A 23672-nucleotide genomic window follows, 5' to 3' on the forward strand; every position below is an offset into this window, starting at 1 on the left:
CTTTGGCATTCAAGCTGTCAGTTTGTCCAGATACCCAGGCTGTCTTGTCGGGCAATTCTCACGCACCTTACAGTCTAGCTGATCCCACAAAAGCTCAATAGGGTTTAACCCTCTGTGGTCTGAGGGTGTTTTGGGCCCTGGAGAAGTTTTGACATGCCTTGACATTTGTGCTTTTTTCATTTGCTTAAAAACATATTAATAATAATATTATTATTATTATATATAATCCCGGGGAGGCGCGGATGTCATCTGCTAGAGGATGGAGGAGTGACCAAGGAACAAGCTACAGCGTATCGGAGAACCGGTGAGTAAATGTATTTATTTTTGCCTTATCTCTCCTCTCTCTTCTCCCTCTCTCTCTCTCTCTCTCTCTCTCTCCTGTTTTGGCCTCTTCCCTCTCTTTTTAAATATTAGTGTTTTAATTTGGTACATCGCCATTACAGGGGTTCTTTTTCTTTGTTTCCCTCCCCTTGTCCCCTCCCTCATGAAAGAGATGGCTTTCTGGTGCCATGTAAACGTGGTCACCTAATTGGGTAAAAGTGAGTTTTTGGTATGTGCTGAGCGCTTACCGAGGGTCAAAGTCTGCAATGGCCTTGAGGGAATCTGGGCTCTTGAGGAGTTTGTCCAGTAGACTGACAATGTCAACGAAGCGAGGCCGCTTGGAGCGATCTTGGTGCCAGCACTGTAACATCAGCTGATACACAGCAGAGGGGCAGTCCATCGGAGCAGGGAGCCGGAAAGCCTCATTAATGGCCTTCATCACCTAGCAAAGGACAGAACAAATGCTCAGATCTAAGATATTTTTCTCAAATGATGAACATCCATCAGCAGATACACTGTTATAGTTCAAAGCTGGTGTGGTGTGGTCTGGATGTACCTCATGGTTATTCATGTCCCAGTAGGGCCTCTCTCCAAAGGCCATGACTTCCCACATGACAATGCCAAAACTCCACACATCACTGGCTGATGTGAATTTCCTGTAAGCTATGGCCTCAGGAGCAGTCCAGCGAATAGGAATTTTACCTCCCTATTGGAAATGCATACAAACAATTCAGGACAACTCCAGAAATAATAAATAGGTTTTAACCAAATAAAGACATCTGGAGGTAAGCACAGCTTCAGAGAACATTCTAAGCACAAATGTATTGAACTTATACGTGAACATACACTGGTGGTGTAGGTTCCTTCAGGGTCATCCTCCAAAACACGTGACAAACCGAAGTCAGACACCTTGCACTCCAGGTTGCAATTGACCAAGATGTTGCGAGCAGCCAGATCCCTGTGTACATAGCTCATGTCTGAGAGATATTTCATTCCGGCCGCAATACCATGAAGCATGCCGACCAACTGAAAGGACGCCATCTCACCATCATGATCCTTAAAAAAAGTTTAATTTATTCTATTTTTCATTTGGAACTGACACAAGGTAATTCTGAGTAAAATATTTGATTTATTAAATCACTTGAGATGACATGCTGTTATCATCTGTCATAATTTTGCTGTCTCCAGCAATGAATATGACAAACATACCCTCAGGTATTTGTCAAGAGCACCATTTTCCATGTACTCAGTCACAATCATGGCATGCTTGACTGCAAAAAAGAAACAGAAACAGTTGTTTTACAACATAAAGAGGAAATACCAGTTCCCCTGAAATACATTTAGTAGTAACAACCAAAACAAAAATGTTTTTGTAATGTACCTATTATCATTAAACATATTTTTAAATAATTAAATTATCTAAGTAAATTATGTATTCTTTGTAATAATTAAAATTTATTTATTAAAATATTTAAATAGTTCTACAAATAGTATAATAACATAATTATTTAATTATTAAAGATTCTAAAAAAACTAATTATTTAAAATAACATAGAAAATGATAAAAAAAATCAGATAATGATTATTAATTAAAATAATGCATTTATAAAATGCAAGTATACATTTATTAATACAAAATATGTATATCATTTATTTATAAAGTTTATAATAATACATTATATAATGTATAATAATATATAATTATATTAAGAGTATTTATTTTGGTTAAAATATTATTATATAATTATAATAAAATATTGTAATTGTTTTAATTATAAAAATACAAATTATTTTAAAATAAATTTAGATTTTTTTAAATAGTTAAATAAAATGATATATTTATATGATTAATTATTGTAGTAATTAAAAGGTATTTATTAAATATTTATAATAAATATTTATATATTTTATTTACATTATAATTATCTGTATTACAGTGTATAATTATAATAATTCAAATTAAATATTTAAAATCACTTTTTTTTTATAATTGTAATACATTTTTAATAAAATGTTGTAATTGTTTTAAGTATTTAAACATATAATTAATTAATTAAAATAAAATGCATTTATCAAACACTTTTTTTGAAAATTAGGTGTAGACTACACTTTTAAAGGGCACTTACATTTGGTGACCACCCCCTCCAGTCGGATGATATTTTGATGTGAGAACTGTCCCATGATGCTGGCCTCACTAAGGAAGTCTTGTCTTTGTTTCTCCGTGTAGCCTGGCTTTAGCGTCTTTATTGCTACTGGCACTTCTTTGCGACCTGGAGCTTTCATAATTCCCCGATATACCTCTCCAAACTCACCTACAGTACAGCAACACAAACCACCAAAGGGGAAGGCATACAGGCATCAGATAAGCAACATACCAAACAACAACTCCTTAATCTTGTCTGGTGAAATATAGGGGTGATTTCAAAACACAGAGGAGACTCTTTGAAATGATATTCAGCAACAGAAAGGGTGAGAAAAAAACAAAGGCATGTGGATGACCCATGTGCACCTGGGGTTAAGGCCATGGAAAGGCCTAAGTATGGACAGTGATTGGATAAATGGGGATTCATGGGAGGGTCATTAAGGACATGAGAATCTGTGAACAACAAGCACAAACAAAGTGGACAAGGTCCATGTCATTTGGGCGGCTTAATAGTGGAAACGTGACCACGCTGCACTGATCTTCTCATTTCAAGGCTAGGGAGGGATGATGTTTGAGGACCTGATTTATCAGTTGTTTGTTTTATTTTTAAGTCATGATTAATTAACTTAGTGTTTTTAATAGCACTAATCTACTCCATGTGGGATATGAAAAAGCACCAGAGCGGGTTAAGAAAACAACACTGATTCAGTTTGAGTAACATTGTGAGGGAAAAAACAGTCTCTGGAGGGGAAGAATTGCTACATTAAAGATATTCCAGCTCTAACATGTAGAGCTCGAATCAGACAATTTCTGGTTTGAGCCTTGTTGAAGCTGTCACTCCAATGAACTGTAACATAACTTCAAATAAATATGAGTGAAGTGTAACAAGAGGGGAAAAACCCTCTCTTCCCCAAAAATGCATTCAAGTTGGTTGTCAAACTGCCACAAATGTTCTAACCTGCTCCAATGACTTTCTGCTTGGTGATGTGACTGGGATGGATCTCGCTGGCAAATTTGAGCACTGCTGTGTTGGGGTCTTCATATGTGTGAGGATCCACATAAGTCTTCAACGGCTTCAGTTGGTCTGGATTTGACAGTCAGATCAGAGAATATTTAACAAGACCAAGGAAAAGCAAGCATGTTGGGTATTTTCAACAAGTAGAATGGGAATTCTAAAAGAGGAAAGCCACCAAATGAAATTCAATGCCACTAACCTGGGCTGGAGAAGTAGGTGTCCACTGGACCTTGCCTGGTGTGAGAGTTTCTTCGGCTGTCGAAGAAAAACAACTCAATAAGAGCTCTATTTTCAGCAAAATGATTTCTTTTCAGACTTGAGTTTGAAGAGTGGCTAGAGATGGACCGGCTCCATTCAGTTGAGGAGTGCTTACATTAAAAGCCGGCTGTGTTTGTCAAGTGGTGACAGAGGTCCGGGTTATCATAGGCACCTTCACAGAACTGCTACAGCCTCAAACCCATAAGAACCAACCCCCTCTTATCTCACACAATATCTCTCTCTGATTCATCTCCTTTGAAACAAGCCTCTTATTAAGGTTCACTTAATGAGCAGTCAACGGACAAGTTGTATTCAACGCTGATTCTTCCTTCAAAGTGGAGAGGAGCAATTCCCATAAAACGGAACATTGAGTGGACATTTAAGAAGGAAAAAAGAAACGCCTGGAAAGAGTGAGAGGAAGACAAAGCTCATTGAGTTCTTGTTTCTTACCGTTTTCGCAAAAGCAGTACCACTACCACAATGAAAAGCATGACGCTTCCCCCAACTGCTGCCCCGAGGATCACTGCTGTGTTTCCCGTTTTTTGAAGAGCTGAGAAAACAGCAACAAAGTGGTCCGGGAAATAAGTTACTAAAGAATGGAAACACACACTCCATAACACCATATAAAAGACTATACAGACATTCTTTGTAACTTAAGTATAAAAACTTTAAGGCTAAACATAACAGCACATTCTGCCATACACTTTAAAAAAAATTAAAGACCCCATGAAATTGCGTGACTAGCACAGTTTTCTTTCTTGTGTTGAAGTATTTCCTATTGAAACAGGATGTTTGGGTGTGACATATCAAAGGGCTCGTCCGTTTTCATTTTAAATATCCAATAGGCTTTAGATATATCACAGCCATGAACCAAGATTTGCTAATTGCTAGTCATTTACAGGTGGTATTAGGGAGAGGGACATTCTCATTCTAAAGATAATTTGATTGGATGAAAATCTGTGGTGCAAAATGAGTCATCAATGTTTTTGGTTTGTTTTCCCGGAAGAGAAAGACTGTGAATTTAAATGCATATATCCACTTAAAGAGAATGTTGTCAATATTTAGAAGTAAAGTACCATATACTGTATATTCCAAAATTAAAACACATTGACTAACTATCCATAAAACTTTCATTTTGATTTCACGGGGTATTTAAATACCCACACACAATTCATACAAAATCGAAGAAAGAACGAAGGTGTTTTTGAGTTTGTTTTGGTGGTTCATAACAGCTTGCCAGCATGAACTTTCAAGAAAACTTCATATTGGCTGCTAAACTTCTTTTTACTGCCATTGGTCCATGTCACTGGTAAGTGTAACTTGGAGCCCCACCTACTTTGAGACCGACAGCTAATTCCCATTCAGTCAGTTAAGATCAGTCAACATGAACATACCGGCGTGCAAAGTTATTAGCAAGCTGGTGCAAATTTGCCTACATCATTTTCCAAGAACATTTCATGATTTTCTTTGTTTCATTAGTCTACAAAAGGAATCAAATCTTCTCAAATGATCTTCAATACCAGTTCACTCTTTTGTTTTTTATGCTGCTTCACTCATGTGCCATTCTGCAGTGAAAGCCATTCACACATCAAAGCAAGACATGCCTCTGTCATCATTCTTTGTTTGTATTCTACCCATTAACACTCTTCACCCATCAGTTGTATCAGTGTCATCATAAATTACAATAGCAGAGTGTAATCGGTGCATATTATGTCCATGTACAGCGTTAGCATATTATCTCTGTGAATGCAAAATTTAAACATCACAAATGACACATTATCTACAGCATATATTACTTTAAATCATTATTGAGTAGTTAAAAAAGCTTCTTTTACTGATCTCGTGTGAATTCTACTCATAGAATGAGGCATGAAGTCAATGATAACATATTTCAATGGCATATTAATTGATGTTTTACATGTAGTCTTGAGTGTCCTCATAATTAAATGTACCTCTAAACAGTATGCCATTGCTCAGCTATTTTGAACTTCTTTTTAGCTCAGAGCAAATAACGAAGAAGCGATTAACTGTGAATGTGCAGGGGTCTTAATTGTACCGTATGCATTTTTACATGGTTTACCTTGTGGAAGTGTTGAAAACTCCTGTTCCATGCTGTAGATGCCCGGATTGCCCTCTAGGCTAAGAGCTTGGACTTTAAACAAGTAGACAGTTGAGGGAGCCAAATCACTGATCTGGACTGAGTTCTTTTCCAGCACCAGCACAGTGTAGGTAGTCACCTTTCCACTGGCCTTCTCCTCATCATTCTCCTTTGGAAATGACAATGAAGAACAATCAAATTAAGATTAACAATGCCAATATCAAAGATCAGAAGATGAGAATTTGCAGTGAAGTACTTGAGCTTAAGACGAACATTTTGCCTGACCTTCTTGCGATACATCAGTTCGTAACGGGTTGCGACTGGCTTGGCGCGGTGAGAAACCGACCACTGTAGTGACAGGCTGGTGGGGCCACTTTCCACTAGATGCACTGCAGTCACTTTTGGGGGATCTGGGGTAAAACAACCAGATCAAAGATTCAACGAAGTCCTTTGGATAGTTTAGCCCTCACCCTCATGTAGTTCCAAACATGTATGACATACTTTCTTCTGTAAAACTTAAAAGAATGTTCCAGGTTCAATAACCTTTTCTGTGTAAAGTTATTTGACTAATTTTACAACATTACAACTTTGTTACCATGACGATGTAATTCTAACAAACCCTAAAACCTTAAAATTATAGTAAAACTGTCAATTTAAACAACTTTACAGCTCAAATAATACACAAGTTTTAACAGAATAATTAATGAAAGTGCTTATATAAAATTATAAGCTTCACATTTCTGCCTTTTAAGGTTAGGAAAAAATTGTCCCCATTCTCTTCCATTGTAAGTGCCTTGTTGTACCTGGATTTTTGCTTTTTTTAAAGAAAATGAGTCAAATTCATTTTTGTGATTATCAACATTCTGCCACAAATGCTGTCGATTGAGCTTAACTTGTATTGAACCTGGAATATTTGTTTAATGAGAGAAGTTAGGCAGAATGTAAGCCTCTGTCACCATTCACTTTCATTGCAACTTTATGCCATAAAATGAAAGTGAATGGTGACTGAGGCTAACATTCAGCCTAACATCACTCTTTGTGTAACACAGAAGAAAGAAAGTCATACATGTTTGGAAGAGAGTGAGTAAATGATGAAAGAATAATGTTCAATTTTTTGTGAATTATTCCATTAATTTAGAGTTTCTGTACCTTTTGACCAATGAATTTCAAAGATTGTACTCACAAAGAGCAATAACTAGCTGATGAAACGTTACATGATGCATAACACAAATTTACATAGCAGACACACTTCTAACTATTAACAGATATAATACAATTATGAAATATATCTAGAACATCTTACATTCACAACAGAAATGTTCATGACTTTTGAAAGCTTTTACACATTTCTATGACTGTCCCAGGCCTAGAAATCACAATTTTAAAATGATCTGATATTTCCAGGCTTTCCATGACCATGCTGGAAATCCTGTTAATTAATAAAAGCACTGACCTGTATAATGCAATGCAGTGTTGATACTGTTGATGGATCTCTTCTTGCTGAACTGCGACACTCTGCTCCTTGCCTCCACAGAGAATGTGTAGTTCAGATGGGGCTCCAGTTCACTCACAGTGACTTTGGTCTCCTTCAGGTCTGTGCTTCTTGGGTCAAAACGCACTTTCTCACCACAAGACTGACATGCTCTCCCGGTGCACCGCTCACACACCACATTGTATGTGATATCACTGCGCCCACCAGTATTTACAGGGGGCCTCCATGACAATTGAAGTTTACCTATTGACATCTGAGCTGTGGTGGCCACAAGACTTTGAGGAGCGGAGGGTAAACCTGAGTAGACAAAGAGCAGAAGCCTTTTATTTACCTGTTCCCCTGTTCAAAGGGGCACTTGAGGGTTTAGTTAATCCCTAAAGAAAAGACTGACATGGGTAAAGATCTGTAAAGGTAGAAAAGGAAGGATATTGGCTAACAAGGTTATATCACCAATGGATGGATGTGCAAAGCAGAATGATGGTTTGACCGTGGAAATTTCTTACCAGAGCAAGCATCTGTCTCCGCATCCTCAGGTGCCCGATAAAAGCCCTCCATACAGGAGCAGCTGGTGGCCCTGGGGCCTGAGAGCTGGGTATTTTCTGGACAAGGTTTACAGGCTTCACTGGACACGGAAGATTTGAAGAAACCTGGCTGACATTCTGTTAAAATACACATGAATGACAACTTGGATGAGGATGGAGGACATTGCAATTAAACAGCTCTTGGCATATAATAAGTGATTATCTATGAACACAGTAAATGAACCTCCTTTGAGTGTTTTTTTTTTTAAAGCTCTGCGCAAGAGTGTGCAAAGTTGACAGAGCAAGACTAAGCACACTCTTACTCATCCTGTGTTAACCATCCCCCCATTCTCTGCAAACAGGACCAGTCATCCCACATTCCAGCCCGGTACCTTCGCTCTCAAAACTCCAACATGAGAAAAAATAGAACAAAACAAATTAAACCAATAGACAGTCAGAATGCTGCACGTAACAAAGGAGACTAAACACTTTTTAAAAAGCCAAACATTGTTTTTCAACTAAGTTCATTGCCTGGTTAGGTTTTGTATAACATATTGTATAACATAGCATATTGTATATGGGCGTACACAGAGGTTTTCATGTTTTCAATGAAAAGCATGTTGGTTTCTGGTTATAAACCACAATCTATAATAAATATTTAAAAAAAAAATGTAAGGCAGACAAATGCCAGATATGGGGAAGTTGTCACAAGGCCTATATATTAATAACTATTAGGATTTAATCAAATGTCAAATTATTTCTCTATTTACCAGTGGTTTTGTACATTGGTTTCAAACACCTTATTTGAATCAGAATTATTTAATTTAATTCTATCCTCCAAATAAAACTTCCACCATATATCATTAAATATCATATTTTTACTACAGTTCTTAGGTACAAAGTACTTTGGTGCTATTTTGTAAGGACTAGAGTTATTTTCATTATCATAAACTTGCCCCAACATGTCAGTTCAGCCCAAGTTATCAAAATTGTATTGGGTCAAGTTGTCAAATGTGTTTAAATGTTACATATTTATAGCATTTAGTAATTAAATGTTATTAATACATTTTCCGGAGATATTAAATAATATACAACAGTTAGTTCCGGTCCTTGAATATGACTGGATGAGAGATATTCCATGAGCACTAATGGTCTGACCCCATCAGCACTCAAACGGTTCACTGTGTGTATCACTCCGCTTGTGTTCATGCAGTTCTAAACTAAAGTGTAAGATCAGAGCAGATCTTTTAAGAGCTATGGTTTGCCTTTTTTTACATGTATTTTTTATGACATTACAAATGTTAGCCAACAGGTGGTGGCAAAAGATAATTGTTCTCTGTAATATGAGCAAGTTAGGTGACAGTGAAGCCGCTTCAGCCAGTGTTTACACACAGCAATACACTCACCTAAAGGATTATTACGAACACCACACTAATACTGTGTTTGACCCCCTTTCGCCTTCAGAACTGCCTTAATTCTACGTGGCATTGATTCAACAAGGTGCTGAAAGCATTCTTTAGAAATGTTGGCCCATATTGATAGGATAGCATCTTGCAGTTGATGGAGATTTGTGGGATGCACATCCAGGGCACGAAGCTCCCGTTCCACCACATCCCAAAGATGCTCTATTGGGTAGAGATCTGGTGATTGTGGGGGCCATTTTAGTACAGTGAACTCATTGTCATGTTCAAGAAACCAATTTGAAATTATTCGAGCTTTGTGACATGGTGCATTATCCTGCTGGAAGTAGCCATCAGAGGATGGGTACATGGTGGCCATAAAGGGATGGACATGGTCAGAAACAGTGCTCAGGTAGGCCGTGGCATTTAAACGATGCCCAATTGGCACTAAGGGGCCTAAAGTGTGCCATGATGGATCCATGTTCTCATTCTGTTTACGCCAAATTCTGACTCTACCATCTGAATGTCTCAACAGAAATCGAGACTCATCAGACCAGGCAACATTTTTTCCAGTCTTCAACTGTCCAATTTTGGTGAGCTCTTGCAAATTGTAGCCTCTTTTTCCTATTTGTAGTGGAGATGAGTGGTACCCGGTGGGGTCTTCTGCTGTTGTAGCCCATCCGCCTCAAGGTTGTGCATGTTGTGGCTTCACAAATGCTTTGCTGCATACCTCGGTTGTAACGAGTGGTTATTTCAGGCAAAGTTGCTCTTCTATCAGCTTGAATCAGTCGGCCCATTCTCCTCTGACCTCTAGCATCAACAAGGCATTTTCAGCCCACAGGACTGCCACATACTGGATGTTTTTCCTTTTCACACCATTCTTTGTAAACCCTAGAAATGGTTGTAGCGTGAAAATCCCAGTAACTGAGCAGATTGTGAAATACTCAGACGGCCCGTCTGGCACCAACAACCATGCCACGCTCAAAATTGCTTAAATCACCTTTCTTTCCCATTCTGACATTCAGTTTGGAGTTCAGGAGATTGTCTTGACCAGGACAACACCCCTAAATGCATTGAAGCAACTGCCATGTGATTGGTTGATTAGATAATTGCATTAATGAGAAATTGAACAGGTGTTCCTAATAATCCTTTAGGTGAGTGTATATGTTCACTTGTCTTACTACTAAAGCTAGGAAATAGCTTTAAATGGCTTTAAATTAACAACTTCAGCATTACGGCTCATCACAGCTTAGAGACACAACAGACTGATTAATTACACAAACTGAAGGCGCCTACCTATTATCAAACTTTCCACATTGGAGTGGACACACTGTTTAAAATGGTGGAGGACATTGCGGTTTCTACAGTGAAAGAATCTTGTGTAACGGCTACCGTGAAATTGGTAGAATTACCCCCGCTTGGACCACTATTTTTCCACTGAGAAAGCTGATCTTCAGAAAGCTGACAGCATCTCTGCTTGGATGTGGCAACAGGTGATCGCACACGCTATGTCTGTCTCGCTCTCTCTCTCTCTCTCTCTCTCTTCCTCACTCCCTCTCTCTCTCTCTCTCACACAAACATACACACACATCCATCCATCCATCCTTGTTTATCCTATAACTTGTTAGAAACAGCACAAGCCATGATGCTATTTCTGAAGTGACATTTTTTAATTACTAACGAAGGCTTGGACGCATCATTTGGTTTTAACAAGCAATGACAGATTCTGATCCACCGTGTAATAAAGTAGTTCAAATGTGTTTGACTGACCATACTCAGTTTTTTCTCATTTTTAAAAATGTACTTGTTCATTGAACTGTTGTATATAAGCAATATCAAACCTGCAATCATGATATATGGCCCTAAATCAGCACTGCTATGATTACCTACGACACTCGGACTGTGGCAAAATCACAGCAGTGCTGATGTAAGGCCATATCACACTCTTGCTCGTGTGATATTGCTTAAATAAACTATATATATATATATATATATATATATATATATATATATATATATATATATATTAGGGCTGTCAATCGATAACATTTTTTAATCAAATGAATTACATGATGTCCTGATTAATTAATCGTGATTAATCGCATATACAAATATTTGCTGAGAAAGCCCTCATATAACAATAATTCAATATATAATGATGAAATAATTATACATAGTTATCTTTAAATATATATATATATATATATATTCAGATAATATTATATATATATATATATATTCAGATAATTAAAATGCATTACATTCTTGTGGCAGCAGAGTTAATCATTGATAAGACAATACATAAAACAGCTTTAGAATACCATGTAATATTTACTATCATATTATTGATCATAAGTCAAGCATTGGCATACGGTTCACAGCAATCCATTTGCAAGTGAATTTGTCAATCAGTTCGAGGGCTTGTTTAAGGACCCGTCAATTTCAACAAGCGTCAGACTTCTGTACCATCTCGGGTGCATTACGTCATAAACATACAATTTTTAGGTCACTGTGTCAAGTTAAATATAGCGTAATACTTCAAACTCATCTTGAGATCCCTTAGTTCGAATTTGCACTCCATCAAATGTTTTGATTGCAAGAACGTAACGCATGTCTGTGTTGTTCTGCTGCCTGGTTGTTTTCTTCATTGTATAAACTGCGCGTTGCCACACAGCTTAAATTTCAATTACTGCCCTCTGGAGTAAACAGTTGGTACTACAAGTTTGCATTTCTCAGGAATCTTTCATATTACAGTCCGGGGGGCATTGCTATTAATTGCGTTAATTGTTTTAATGCATTATTTTTAATAAAATGAATCGCACTGAATTAATGCATTGAATCAACAGCCCTAATATATATATATATATATATATATATATATATATATATATATATATACAGTAAGTATATACAGAACTGTGCAAATGGCATTTGTGAAAAATGTTGCATACTGATAATACCTTCAAAAATAATTACATAAATAGTTTTCATTTATCACTTAAATGTCATACAAAGTCCAGTAAACATAAAAAAAAGCAAAATCAATACTCAGTGTGACCACCTTTGCCTTTAAAACAGCACCAATTACCCTAGGTACACCTGGACACAGTTTTTCTTGGTTGTTGGCAGATAGGATGTTCCAATCTTCTTGGAGAATTCGCCACAGTTCTTCTATCTATTTAGGCTTTCTCTAAAGACTTTTTCACAGTACTGTATATACATATATATATATATATATATATATATATATATATATATCTATATATATATATATATATATATATATATAGTACCATGCACTGTACAATGAGTTATAGTGTGTGTGTGTGTGTGTGTGTGTGTGTGTGTGTGTGTGTGTTTTATATGTATGTTTTATACAGTATTTCTAGTAAAGTATATAAATATTTGTATTAATATAAATGGAAGGCAAAGAGCAGGATTTGCAAACATTTCTGCTTTTAGTCAATCTGATGTTGATATAAACAAACAGTACAAAAATAAAGAATCTTGGAATCTTTCTAGAAACATTCCAACATGCCCAGCTCATGTCCTTCCGTTGTCTACTTCTATACCCCCACCACTCCCCGCACACACACAGTCTGCTTCCTTTCTAAATATGCTATGCTATATTCGTTTCAAGGATTAGCCACATACAGTATTTATTTACATTTACACTAAACCCCCGATATCTGGTTTTCAGTTTCATGTAGGGGTTTTATTAGCCAAGGGACAAGCTGGGACACAACACAGCATAGATTACTGGTTGCATTATTACACAATTATGTACACTAACACCATGTGTCAGATCAGGTGAGATATGTGTATTTGTGTGTGTTGAAATATTGCCAGAGGTGCAGCCAGCGTAAGACTAAAGAGATAAGTAAATATTTGGGCAATAGTTTCAGGGTAAAGATGCTTCAAGGACACGATAGGGTGCAAAGTTACGCCTACGGTGAGGTACACTTATATCCAAATTATACAGCATGTACTGTGGTATTGCATTAGATACAAATTATCAAACCAAGTGATATTTTGCACAAAAATCTTTTCGCAAAACAATGGTTTGACATTTTTGTTAACTTTTACATTTTTGCTGTTTCAATAATTGTTTTGTAGACTGCAAAATATTATTTTCAAGACAAGTAATTTTGTTTTGTTTTCTTGTAAAATTATCTAAACATTCTTAAAACATGATTGATTTACTTGTCAAGCAAAATGGCATAAGATATTAATTCTTATTTTAAGAGAAATCTGACTAAATTTAATGAACGTATTTAAAAAAAAAAAAACGGTTTTCCAATGGGATAAGAAAAATAAACTTGTTTTCCCTTTGAATTATGTTTATTTATTTACTACATTGGCAAACCGTTTTTTTTTTTTTTGTATAAATCTCACTAAATTATGTTAAAAAAAAGATGTAAAATCTTATGCCAGTTTACTTGACAAGTAAATAAATCACGTTTCAAGAATGTTTTTCGATATTTTTATTGGAAAACGAGACAAAAATACTTGTCTTGAAAATATTTTTTTGCAGTGTATTTACATTTTACTGAAACTTTAAAATATATATTTTTTTTTTAATTCGTTCTATATGAAGGAAAGTATTATGTAGAATATATAATAATTATAATAAAATATAATACAAACAATGTCATATAAATGATTTGCAAACATGCATAATGCATACATTTTTCCTGACTACTTTTTACCAATTACAAACATGTCCTTTGAGTAGTTGTATAAAGTTTATTACTCGAAAGTTTACACAAGTGTCCTAGCAGAGTAACCCCAGGTGTAACTCTGCTCATAAACTATGAACATTTTCCACTATGTTTGACAACCAGAAAACTTAATTTTACAATAAAATTATTTTAAATTATATATTTTATCATTTAAACAAAACTTAACGAAAATCTTTCTGAGAAATGTTTTTAGGAAAAGTGGGCTTGTGCAGTCTCTCTGAATTTTTTTATCATGCATTTTCAAGTTTGGCTAGAAAATGTCCAAATGTTTGTGTTTCTGCCGCCACTGTGTTTCTGTAACACAATAGCCACAAGCCAAATCATTGTTTCCATTTTTTAATGCTTTGTTATCTAAAGATTTGCCAAACAGTTATAATTAAAGAGTCGGGTGCTTCCTCCTTCCTGAATGCTTTGTATCAATTGAGGTCTTGTTTTGGGTTGAGACACTTGCTCTCTCTCTCACAGGAAGGGGGTTAGCGGCAGTATACATTACCTCTAATATTTGAAAGCATGCATTCTCTTATTTCAAAAGAAAACTCTCAGCATGAAAAGAATTCAGTGTGGCAGCAAAGATCGAGCCAATGTGTTATTTATTCCTCCTTTCAAGTGAGCTCCTCATCCCGTTTCAGTGCCAGCTGTTGTGGAGACTTTACAGCAACTCATTAACTCGCCTCTCTGCGGAGGTGGGGATGTTGTGGGAGACAGGGGGACTGAGGGACAGACAGAGGGATAACGATTCCAGCAGGGATTTGAAAGGAAAAGGGGGAGCAGGAGAAGAAAAAGAATTGTCCTATTCACCGAGTACGGGGGCTAAACAGCTGCGGCTGCGTACCCCGTTTCATATGCCTACTGCCCCCCACTCCGGCTATCCACTCGTAATCTCCAAATTGTTAAGTCTACTTGCTTGCCTCATGGACACATGTGAGGGTCTAGCACAACATTCAGCAGCCCATTCACTCTGGACAACAGGCACAGAATGCCACTCAGTGCACAGAGAGGGAAAACACTTGTTTCAAATAGTGTAGATACCACATGACGTGATAATACACTGGCTAGCTTCTTAACAGCCAAGGACAAAAAGCTGCAGGCATTTTGGAGGGCTGAGTATGCTGGACTTCAAGTTTTGCTTTAATCCACTTATACACTGGCATTCAAAAAGTTTACAATAGAATTTATCAAGTATCCAAACAACACCCCTGAGACTTTACTTTTTTTCGAAACACTTTTTGTGTATCAAAAAAGTGGATTTGTGCAGCATTTTGATTTCGATAGAGTTTCAATTTAATCATATTAAAGATATAGTAAAATGTTGTCATTATTTACTCACCCTCATGTTGTTCCAAACTAATATAATTTAAGTATGTGTTAAGCGGAATCACATCCTAAGATAAATAAAGGCAGACATTTTATTTTTAAGTGAATCTTTACTTAATATTTACATTTTTATATCTTTTTTTTTTAAGTTTTTTTTTTTTGTAAACAAAATTTATTTTTTAAATATGGAATGTGGAATTTTAAGTGAACTTTTCAAAATACAGCAGTAATCTGGTTCAGCATGAGGGGCTTTATATGGGCGTACATTAAAGTTTTTTATGTTTTCTATGAAAGAATGTTGCTTTCTAATTGCATACTGCATACTTTAATAGTAATATACGAGCTATAGCAGTGGCGATTTCTCAGTGCCAGCAAAGCTGGCATAACATGTCTAATAAATACATATTTTTTTAATTCTTTCATTCTCATTCACCTTTTTGAAGATGTATTTTCAATCACTTTTCACTCCTAATTCATCTACAAATGAATAGCAAAGAACAAAAAGTTTTCCAATCATAATTTTTTTTAAATAATTTACATAATTTAATTTCACAAATCGCATACCCGAAGCCATGCTCCTTAGCCGAAGCACCACGTGAGTCTGAGCTCCACCCCTTCAGGCCTTCAGAATTTCTTCAGAATCCCTCAACAGTGTAAGTGAATAGGCATCTAAATTCAGATTGTCAGATTCATCAACCAATCAGATTGATTTATTTGTTCTTGGTGGGTGTGGTCTTCTAGCTGGCATTGAGTGACGCAATCACGCTTTAAGTGATGTATATAATTTGAAAGCGAAGAGCGTGAGATCTTGCTGACGAGTCGGCTGTCATCACTGCTGTTTTTGCTATTGAGAAAAAGATCCTAATGGATTTACAAACCTGAGATATTCTGCATGATCATAAGATTGTTAAATTAAACAGGAAAGATGATTGATTTTCACTTCAAGCAAATTGGTAAGTGCTTTTGCATTGTTAAAGCAACATCAGGATTTTTCTAAGTGTAAATTATGCTGCTTGAGCATTCAGTGTCAGATCAAGTTTTGAAAAGTAACCGTGTACTCAGGTGAAACAAAATTTTGTTAGAGAGCAAATATAGTTAGAGAGCTTTCTCTTGGTATTAGACCTCCTTGCGTGGACATGTTTTTAAAATGTCAATTGGTATTATACTGTAAGTTGACTACCACATAATGTATGAAGGCATACGGTGTCTTATTGATTGTGAAATGGCGTTTTCTTAATTGCATGAATCGCACTGAAGGCCTAGACTTAAAATGATCGGGCTGCGACTGAGCTATATTACAGATATATTAATAGTGAAATAGTGCTCACCTTGTGAAGTTCTAACAAGGACTAACAGTGAGATCTTTTAGTCAAATTACACAAATGTGCAGTTTTTCTAGCACTGGATTTCTACATTAGATTCAAACACCTACTTAAAACCCCCTTAAACTAGAATAACGTTTGTAAATTATATCCTTCAAAACTAAATTCCAATATATTTTAACTATAAATATAAGTGAACATGATAAATCCAGAGTCTGTTACATTATATAACTATTGTGGCATTTATGTTACCTTTTCACTTTCCAAAATACAGTAGGACTGGGGATTAGGGCAACAGGCTTTGTCTTAGCATTTCGGACACAACAGGAAGCAGGAAGCATGCGTTGCTTCCTTCCTAAGGCAGCCAATGAAAGCATAGTGACAGAGAAGGCAAATGTTGGTCGGACTCTGGATGGAGGAAAGGAAAACTGGCCCATTTGCAAAAATGGTAAAGCAAGGTCATAGGTTAAAAAGGACGTATGGCTTTTGAGGAACGTTGATTACATTGTATTTATATTACAATGTAATACAAACGTCCCAGCAGAGAGATGCGAGCTTGTCTGTTTCGCTTGAATCTCAAGGGCTCCGTCTCGCTATTTGGCACCACAGGCATAGACCTTAAGAGGCTCTGATTGACTGTTTGTTTATTGTGAGAGTAGCAGGATCCTGCTCGCTGATGACCTACTGGGGTCTGCGAGCTGTGTGGGTTGAGAGGAACAGTCAAGACGGATGAGAGTCTGACATTAATGGACGGATGTATGGATGGATGGATCGACGGCGAAGGGGACTGAGGGTTGAATGAATTAGTGGCGGGACAGCTCGAAGCCCTCCAGGACAAGAGTTTGACGAATAAGAAAAAGGAAAGAAAAACAAAAGGCCTAGTCATTTAAACTAAGCGCAGAGGGGCTTATATGTAGCCTCAGGCTGAGTTGAGTTAAAGTGCGCTGCTCCACCAGGTGTTGACGGCCAAGTAAAACAAACTGTGCAGCGGAGTGAGTGCGGACTGCGGCCAGGGGCTCATTTCACAGTGGAGGAGGTTAAATTTAGAAGGGGAGCCATTGTAAAAATAAAACATGTGCACTGAAGAATATGAAGATTAAGACAACATAGAGCAATCATAAGAACCCGTTTTCTACGGTTTGTCATGAGGTGAAGACAAGTTCACAACGCAGCTACATCTGCTCTCAGCTAACTAGTCTCTCATTTTTTTCTTTCCCCTAGTTCACCGCCCCACCCCCCAAATGACAATTCTGTCATCATTTATTCCCCCACATGTTGTTCCAAAACTGTATGCCTTTCTTTCTTCTGTGGAACACAATTAGTGAATTTAGTTTTTTTGGTCATATTTTCCACACACACAAAAGAAAAGTGGGAGACTAAATCTTTCAAGCTTTAAAAAGGATGCAAAACCACAATTAAAGTATCCTAATAGTTAAATCCCATTTCTTCTGAAGTCACTCAATATGAGCGTGTTTACATGCAAAGCAATACGCTGATACCTATAAAAAATAAGCATATTTAAAACATCAAAGTAAGAAATGTGCGTTTACATGAGATTTGAAATAATTTGATTATTCTCTGCTTTTGACATCAAAATATAAACAGGCAAACACACAACACCAGTAAGAATGCTGGTAAAGGTTTTAAAATGCATAGCGAAATCAGGGTACTCAGCTAAAATCTATCGAATCATGCGCTGATTGGTTTATGCTGAAACCATCCATGACCTACCCCGCAATACAATAATGCATTTACATGACCTTACATGTTGTCGGCTTATCAAGTATAATCTGTGTAAAGTCGTGCATGTAAATGCTCTCCATGTGTAAGGAAAAGACAGAATTTTAAGTTGTTTAAGAGTAACTAAATGGCATAATTGCCATTATTGGGTGTCCTATTACTTTAAAGAGTGTCACTTTTTGTCTGAGAAAAAAGTCAAATGAAAAAAATTATTTGACCATAATTAAAATAGTGTGTATAAGAGTTCGAGTTTAGAAGAAAGATAAAAAAGAAAATTATAGGTTAACACTGACTGACATTGTTTTTACCATTACTGAATGGTCAGTGGAGTGGTTCTTATGGCCAGACTAAACAAAGCCAAAGCTGTGAGTGTGTGTTTGTATGTGCAGGGGGGGATGCTGTAGTAACATGAAGCCAGAAGGGATGGAATGGTCTCTAGGTGTGGTGAGAGCATTAGTGCAAAGATTATCAGTCCATTGGAACAGTTGTAAGAGAATTACATCTACACTTTATAATTCCACTAGCGCTTTCATCTAGTCGTTAACAGACACAATAACCACTCTAATCCCTCTCTTTTCACACTTTTCACTCATTCTAAAGGAAAGAGGGCAAGAGAAAGCGATGATGACAGAGCACAAAAGGAGACAAACACTGAGACCTATCCAGAAGATATGTTAATTAAGAAAGGAGTTAACTAAGAAACCAGAGGCACAACTGAAAACACTACAAAAAAGCTGTGAGATCCTCAACACATCAATGAGCATAACACTAGTTTATTATATGGGTGGGAATCAGCTGGGACCTGGTACTTTGTTATTATTTCCATATTTGTGTTGTGATCTGATTCCATTCTTTATGTTTACTGTATTGCGATTCAAAATTGTGATATATATTGTCATATTTTACTCACTTGTTTCACATTCATTTTCACTGGAATTTGGTGCTTTGCGTAACACATAATGAACTTCCTCCTATGCTTGAGAGCATACGCATTTCAGTGTTAGTAAACAAAACAATGTGAGGGAATATTGCACTTTTGTTCCAGTGTGTTTATCATTAAACAAAAACCTTACAGTCTAGCTGTATGTACCATCAGTACAGACCTTGTTACAACCGCAAAAAGTTATAGACGTTATAGAGTTTGCATTTTGTTCGAACAGAAATAATGGAGAGTTCATGAAATTATAATGTCAGAGTACGTTTTGTCTTCTCACACTATGAGTGGTTAAACAGATAGTTAAAACAAAAATACAAATTCTCTCATAATTTACACACCCTCATACCATACCAGATGTGTATGACTTTCTGTCTTCTGCAGAAAGCAAATTAAGATATATTCGCTTTGTGTCTGTACAGTGCAAGTGAATCCATGTCTTCTCAAACAATCCAATTGTTTTTGGGTGAGAATAAACCAAAATGCAACTTCTTCTTTCACTGTACATTTTGCTACTGCAATCTCTAAGCGTGATCGTGATTTCAAACTCGATTACACTTCCTAGTGCTTGACACATGCAAAGAGAGCAAGATGGCGCTAGGAAGTGTAATCAATCTTGAAATCATAAACACCAAGGAAAATGCGTTTTGGTCTGTTCTCACACAAAATCTATTGGATCCCTTCTGAGGATATGGATTTAACCACTGGAGACTTATGGAAATCTTAGATGCTGCTTTTATGTGCTTTTTAGAGCTTCAAAGATTTGGTCAACATTCACTTGCATTGTATGGATCAACAGAGAAATATTCTTCTAAAAAATGTAGTTTGAGTCTTTCAGAAACAAGATGCAGTGATGCAGTTTTGTAAGGCATAATATTGCAATACTTGGAAATATAAATTTTTACCCCTCCTCTCTTTATTATTGCACTGATAATAAAAACAATTATATAACAGCATTGTTTTCTAAAGTATGCAGTACTGGAAAACATTTTCGAAATGCTCCTTTTCGATTGAGGGAAATGCTGTTTCAGTGTGGATTAGATGAGATGACAACAAAGATGGGAAGAGTCAGGTTTAAGCCAAAAAAAGAAAAGCAAAGCAATAAACAAAATTCCTTAATAAGTGGGAATAGAATAAGTGAATGAAGCTAGTGACTGAGGGTGACAATAGAAATCCCTGAGCTGACGAGTTGGAGGGTCACAGAGGATTAGTAAGCCTCCGGTTTCCACTATAGCTTGTCCTGTTTCAGGGCACACAGAGCTGACACGGGCCAGGAAATTTGGTCTCACACACTAGCAGCACAATACACTCAGTACATGCACACAATCCTGAAATCAACTCCTCTCATGTGAGACCTTCAATATACTGTATATAGAACATCTAGTTGCGGGAAAAAGCATGAGAGCCCTAGAATTGACCGTCGATATCTGCATAAATTTGTCATAAATTAGATTTATCTTCTAATAAGTCACAACAAACAAACACAGTCTTGAATAACACTTACAATGATGGGTTATATATTCTGATGAGACTCTCTTTCTTAAACAGACTGTGTAAACATTCACAGTGCAGAGTGGAAACATTATGTGCACTCTTGGAATTAATAAATGGTTGACCCTTCTTTTGGCAGCAATAACTTTAACCAAATGTTTTCAGTAATTGCAGATCAGACCTGCTCAATGATCATGAGGAATTCTGCCCCATTCCTCTTTTCAAAAGTGATTAAATCCAGCAATATTCTTAGGATGTGTGGTGTGAATCGCTCTCTTGAGGTCATGTCAAAGCATCTTAATCGGGTTGAGGTCAAAATGAGCCTCTCCAGAAGGCATATTTTCCATGGTAAGAAATCCATTGTAAATTATTACTAAGGTGGAAAAATCCACACAATTCTCATGATAGGCGAGCTCTCCAACACCCCACTGACAATTCAAACAAAACTGTGAGTAACTGACTTCCAGTAAGTCTACAGTAGTTTCATTTAATTTGTATAAAAAAAGTCATTATAGTAATATTAACAAACAATTATAATATCTACTCTTATTGTAATTTGATATTAGATATTGGTATTAGGATCAAAGATGACAAGCAACCCCATTTCCATGAAATAATTCCTCATTATCTAAACTTCTCCAGGCAAATGGCACTAGCAAAATTGAGTAAATAAATTAAGATTAATGTCAAAACCAAACTGTTTCTGAGGGTTAGTAAATGTGATCGATGGAAAAAAAAAAGTTCAGAGAAGAAATAATTAGAATCAAATAAACCAGAGAGTGATTACACCAGGTGAAATAACCTAGAATTAGCTGGATTACATATCATGACGATGTTAAACATATTCACACAGCTTTCATCAACACACATTTACTGTGAATGCTGGCATTACACACTAGAGTGGTATGTTAGATGACTACAATACAATTTTAACTTTAGTCTTGCGCAAACGTTCAGAGAGCATTTAAGCCAAACAACTTGCTTAATTTCCTTTATGTTTATCTCAGCTTTAAACTACAGTTAGACTCTCTGCAGTGAGCTGATTTCTTTATCCTCATTTTTTGCTGTTGAACTGCCTGTCACCACATGGTTCGACATATTTGAAGACTATACTGTTTCTCAAGCAAGGAATTCCAAACTTCCACAAGCTTTTACAATGCACAGTATGTACAGTGTATTGCACAAATGAGTTAAAGTTTATCTTAAATGTGGTGCATGTACACTAAAGTTAGTTTAAAAGCATATATTTGTCTGTGGGAGACAGGTAGGGGATAAGCAAAGCTGTTTATTTACAGGACACCGTCAAAAATCTCCCAGAAGAAACTAAACAGTGTTTGCAGGGCCGTGTGAAACTGGATGTTTGAACTTTCAATAAATGTCACTTCCAAGACCTGGTCAAGGCCAGAAATTACACTTTGTCATCAGAGCAGCCAATAACAATAATACATGCTGCCTATTTGGTTTAATTTAGGAAAAGCCATGCAGGTTTTGAAGAGGGTATAAATGTGGCCAAACTAAAAGAAAGAAAGAAAGAAAGAAATGAAGAGCAACTGGATAGGAAGTAGATATATCCAAAACCAGTACTTATGGCTCCTGAGAACACACACCCAAGTCAATTACTACCCAGCCCATCACTCACCGCACATAATACATACACATCTCTAACTTGGTCACCCACTCTCGGCTTAAGCATGTTCCAGTGAGGGAAAATCTTCTTTACAGTAAAGCACAGGCCTTTTTTAGACAGAAATAAGTTACTATAAAAGATTCAATGCCTAATCAGTCTCTATTTTTCCTAAAGACCAACAATAAGGAGACCAATAGCCTCTGAAATATTCCAGAAACTAGCTATTTTTCAGCTCTGGAAACCTCAAAAGGGTTTACTGTTAATGACAGGGTGTGGGCATGAATTTCTTCGGCAATCTAACATAACGCGTTACATTTACTCATTAGGTTTAAAAGTGGCTTCTTTTTACTCTCACTCAAGTAAATACAACAAAAAAGTTTTTACTTTGTTACAATGGGCGGCGTAATTTTAGTTAATGTGTAATTTATTGAGAGATTATGGAATGGGACTTTTACGACAGCGTAAGGTCACAGAAAAAATTTTATTCACCCAAAAATGAAAATGATCCCATAATTTACTCACCCTCAAGCCAACCTAGTTGTATATGACTTTCTTCTTTCAGCCAAACACAATCAGAGTTATATAAAAAATATCCTGGCTATTCCAAGCTTTATATTCTGAATGAATGGTACCTTAGAATTCAAAGCCCAAAAAGTGCATCCATCCATCATAAAATCATAATCCATATGGCTCCAGGGGGTTAATTAACTTTATAAACTATAATCACTGCGCTTCCGGTAATGGCCATCCACGCATTCACTGGCTTCCTCTGTCCTCTGCGCTTCCGCGTTTAACGCTTCTCACTGTAGCTTACACAACACCTCCATCATACGCCAGAAATCAACTCTCTCATGAATGCGCGGACGGCCGTTACCGGAAGCCAGTGATTATAGTTTATAAAGTTATGAATATTAATATTTTTCTTATTCTGAAATAAGAAAGTCATATACACCTAGGATGGCTTGAGGGTGAGTAAATTATGGGATAATTTTCATTTTTGGGTGAACTAACCCTTAAGCCGAGTCCATCAGTACTGCAGCATCAAGCTCGTCAAAGTGAAACACTTTCTTTGCTCCACATGGTGAAAAAAATTATAGTTTCATCATGCAATGCCTTAATTTAATACCAAGTAAACAGATATTTAAAGAATAAAATTGCAGCTCCAACTAAAGTCAGCACTCTGAGATAAGTTGTGGCTCTAATGCTAACGCGGGCTTTTCTGTGTAATGAGATGGTCATTTTCAGGGTGACTCT

General features: G+C 36.6%; 1 protein-coding gene across 1 annotated transcript in view; it reads right to left on the reverse strand.

Moving 5' to 3' along the window:
- Positions 1–23672, reverse strand: part of LOC127629101 (ephrin type-A receptor 2-like) — a 37314-nt gene that overhangs the window by 8156 nt on the left and 5486 nt on the right. The window contains exons 4-15 of the mRNA XM_052106163.1: positions 7831–7986; positions 7289–7624; positions 6121–6245; positions 5818–6004; positions 4188–4287; positions 3679–3734; positions 3423–3548; positions 2448–2633; positions 1531–1592; positions 1168–1377; positions 878–1027; positions 570–763 (exon numbers count right to left, since the gene is read on the reverse strand). Of these exons, the coding sequence (XP_051962123.1) occupies positions 570–763; positions 878–1027; positions 1168–1377; positions 1531–1592; positions 2448–2633; positions 3423–3548; positions 3679–3734; positions 4188–4287; positions 5818–6004; positions 6121–6245; positions 7289–7624; positions 7831–7986 (1888 nt within the window). The remainder of the gene's footprint in view (positions 1–569; positions 764–877; positions 1028–1167; positions 1378–1530; positions 1593–2447; positions 2634–3422; positions 3549–3678; positions 3735–4187; positions 4288–5817; positions 6005–6120; positions 6246–7288; positions 7625–7830; positions 7987–23672) is intronic.

This window comes from Xyrauchen texanus, chromosome 35 (assembly GCF_025860055.1).
Source record: "Xyrauchen texanus isolate HMW12.3.18 chromosome 35, RBS_HiC_50CHRs, whole genome shotgun sequence".
Classification (NCBI taxonomy): Eukaryota; Metazoa; Chordata; class Actinopteri; order Cypriniformes; family Catostomidae; genus Xyrauchen; species Xyrauchen texanus.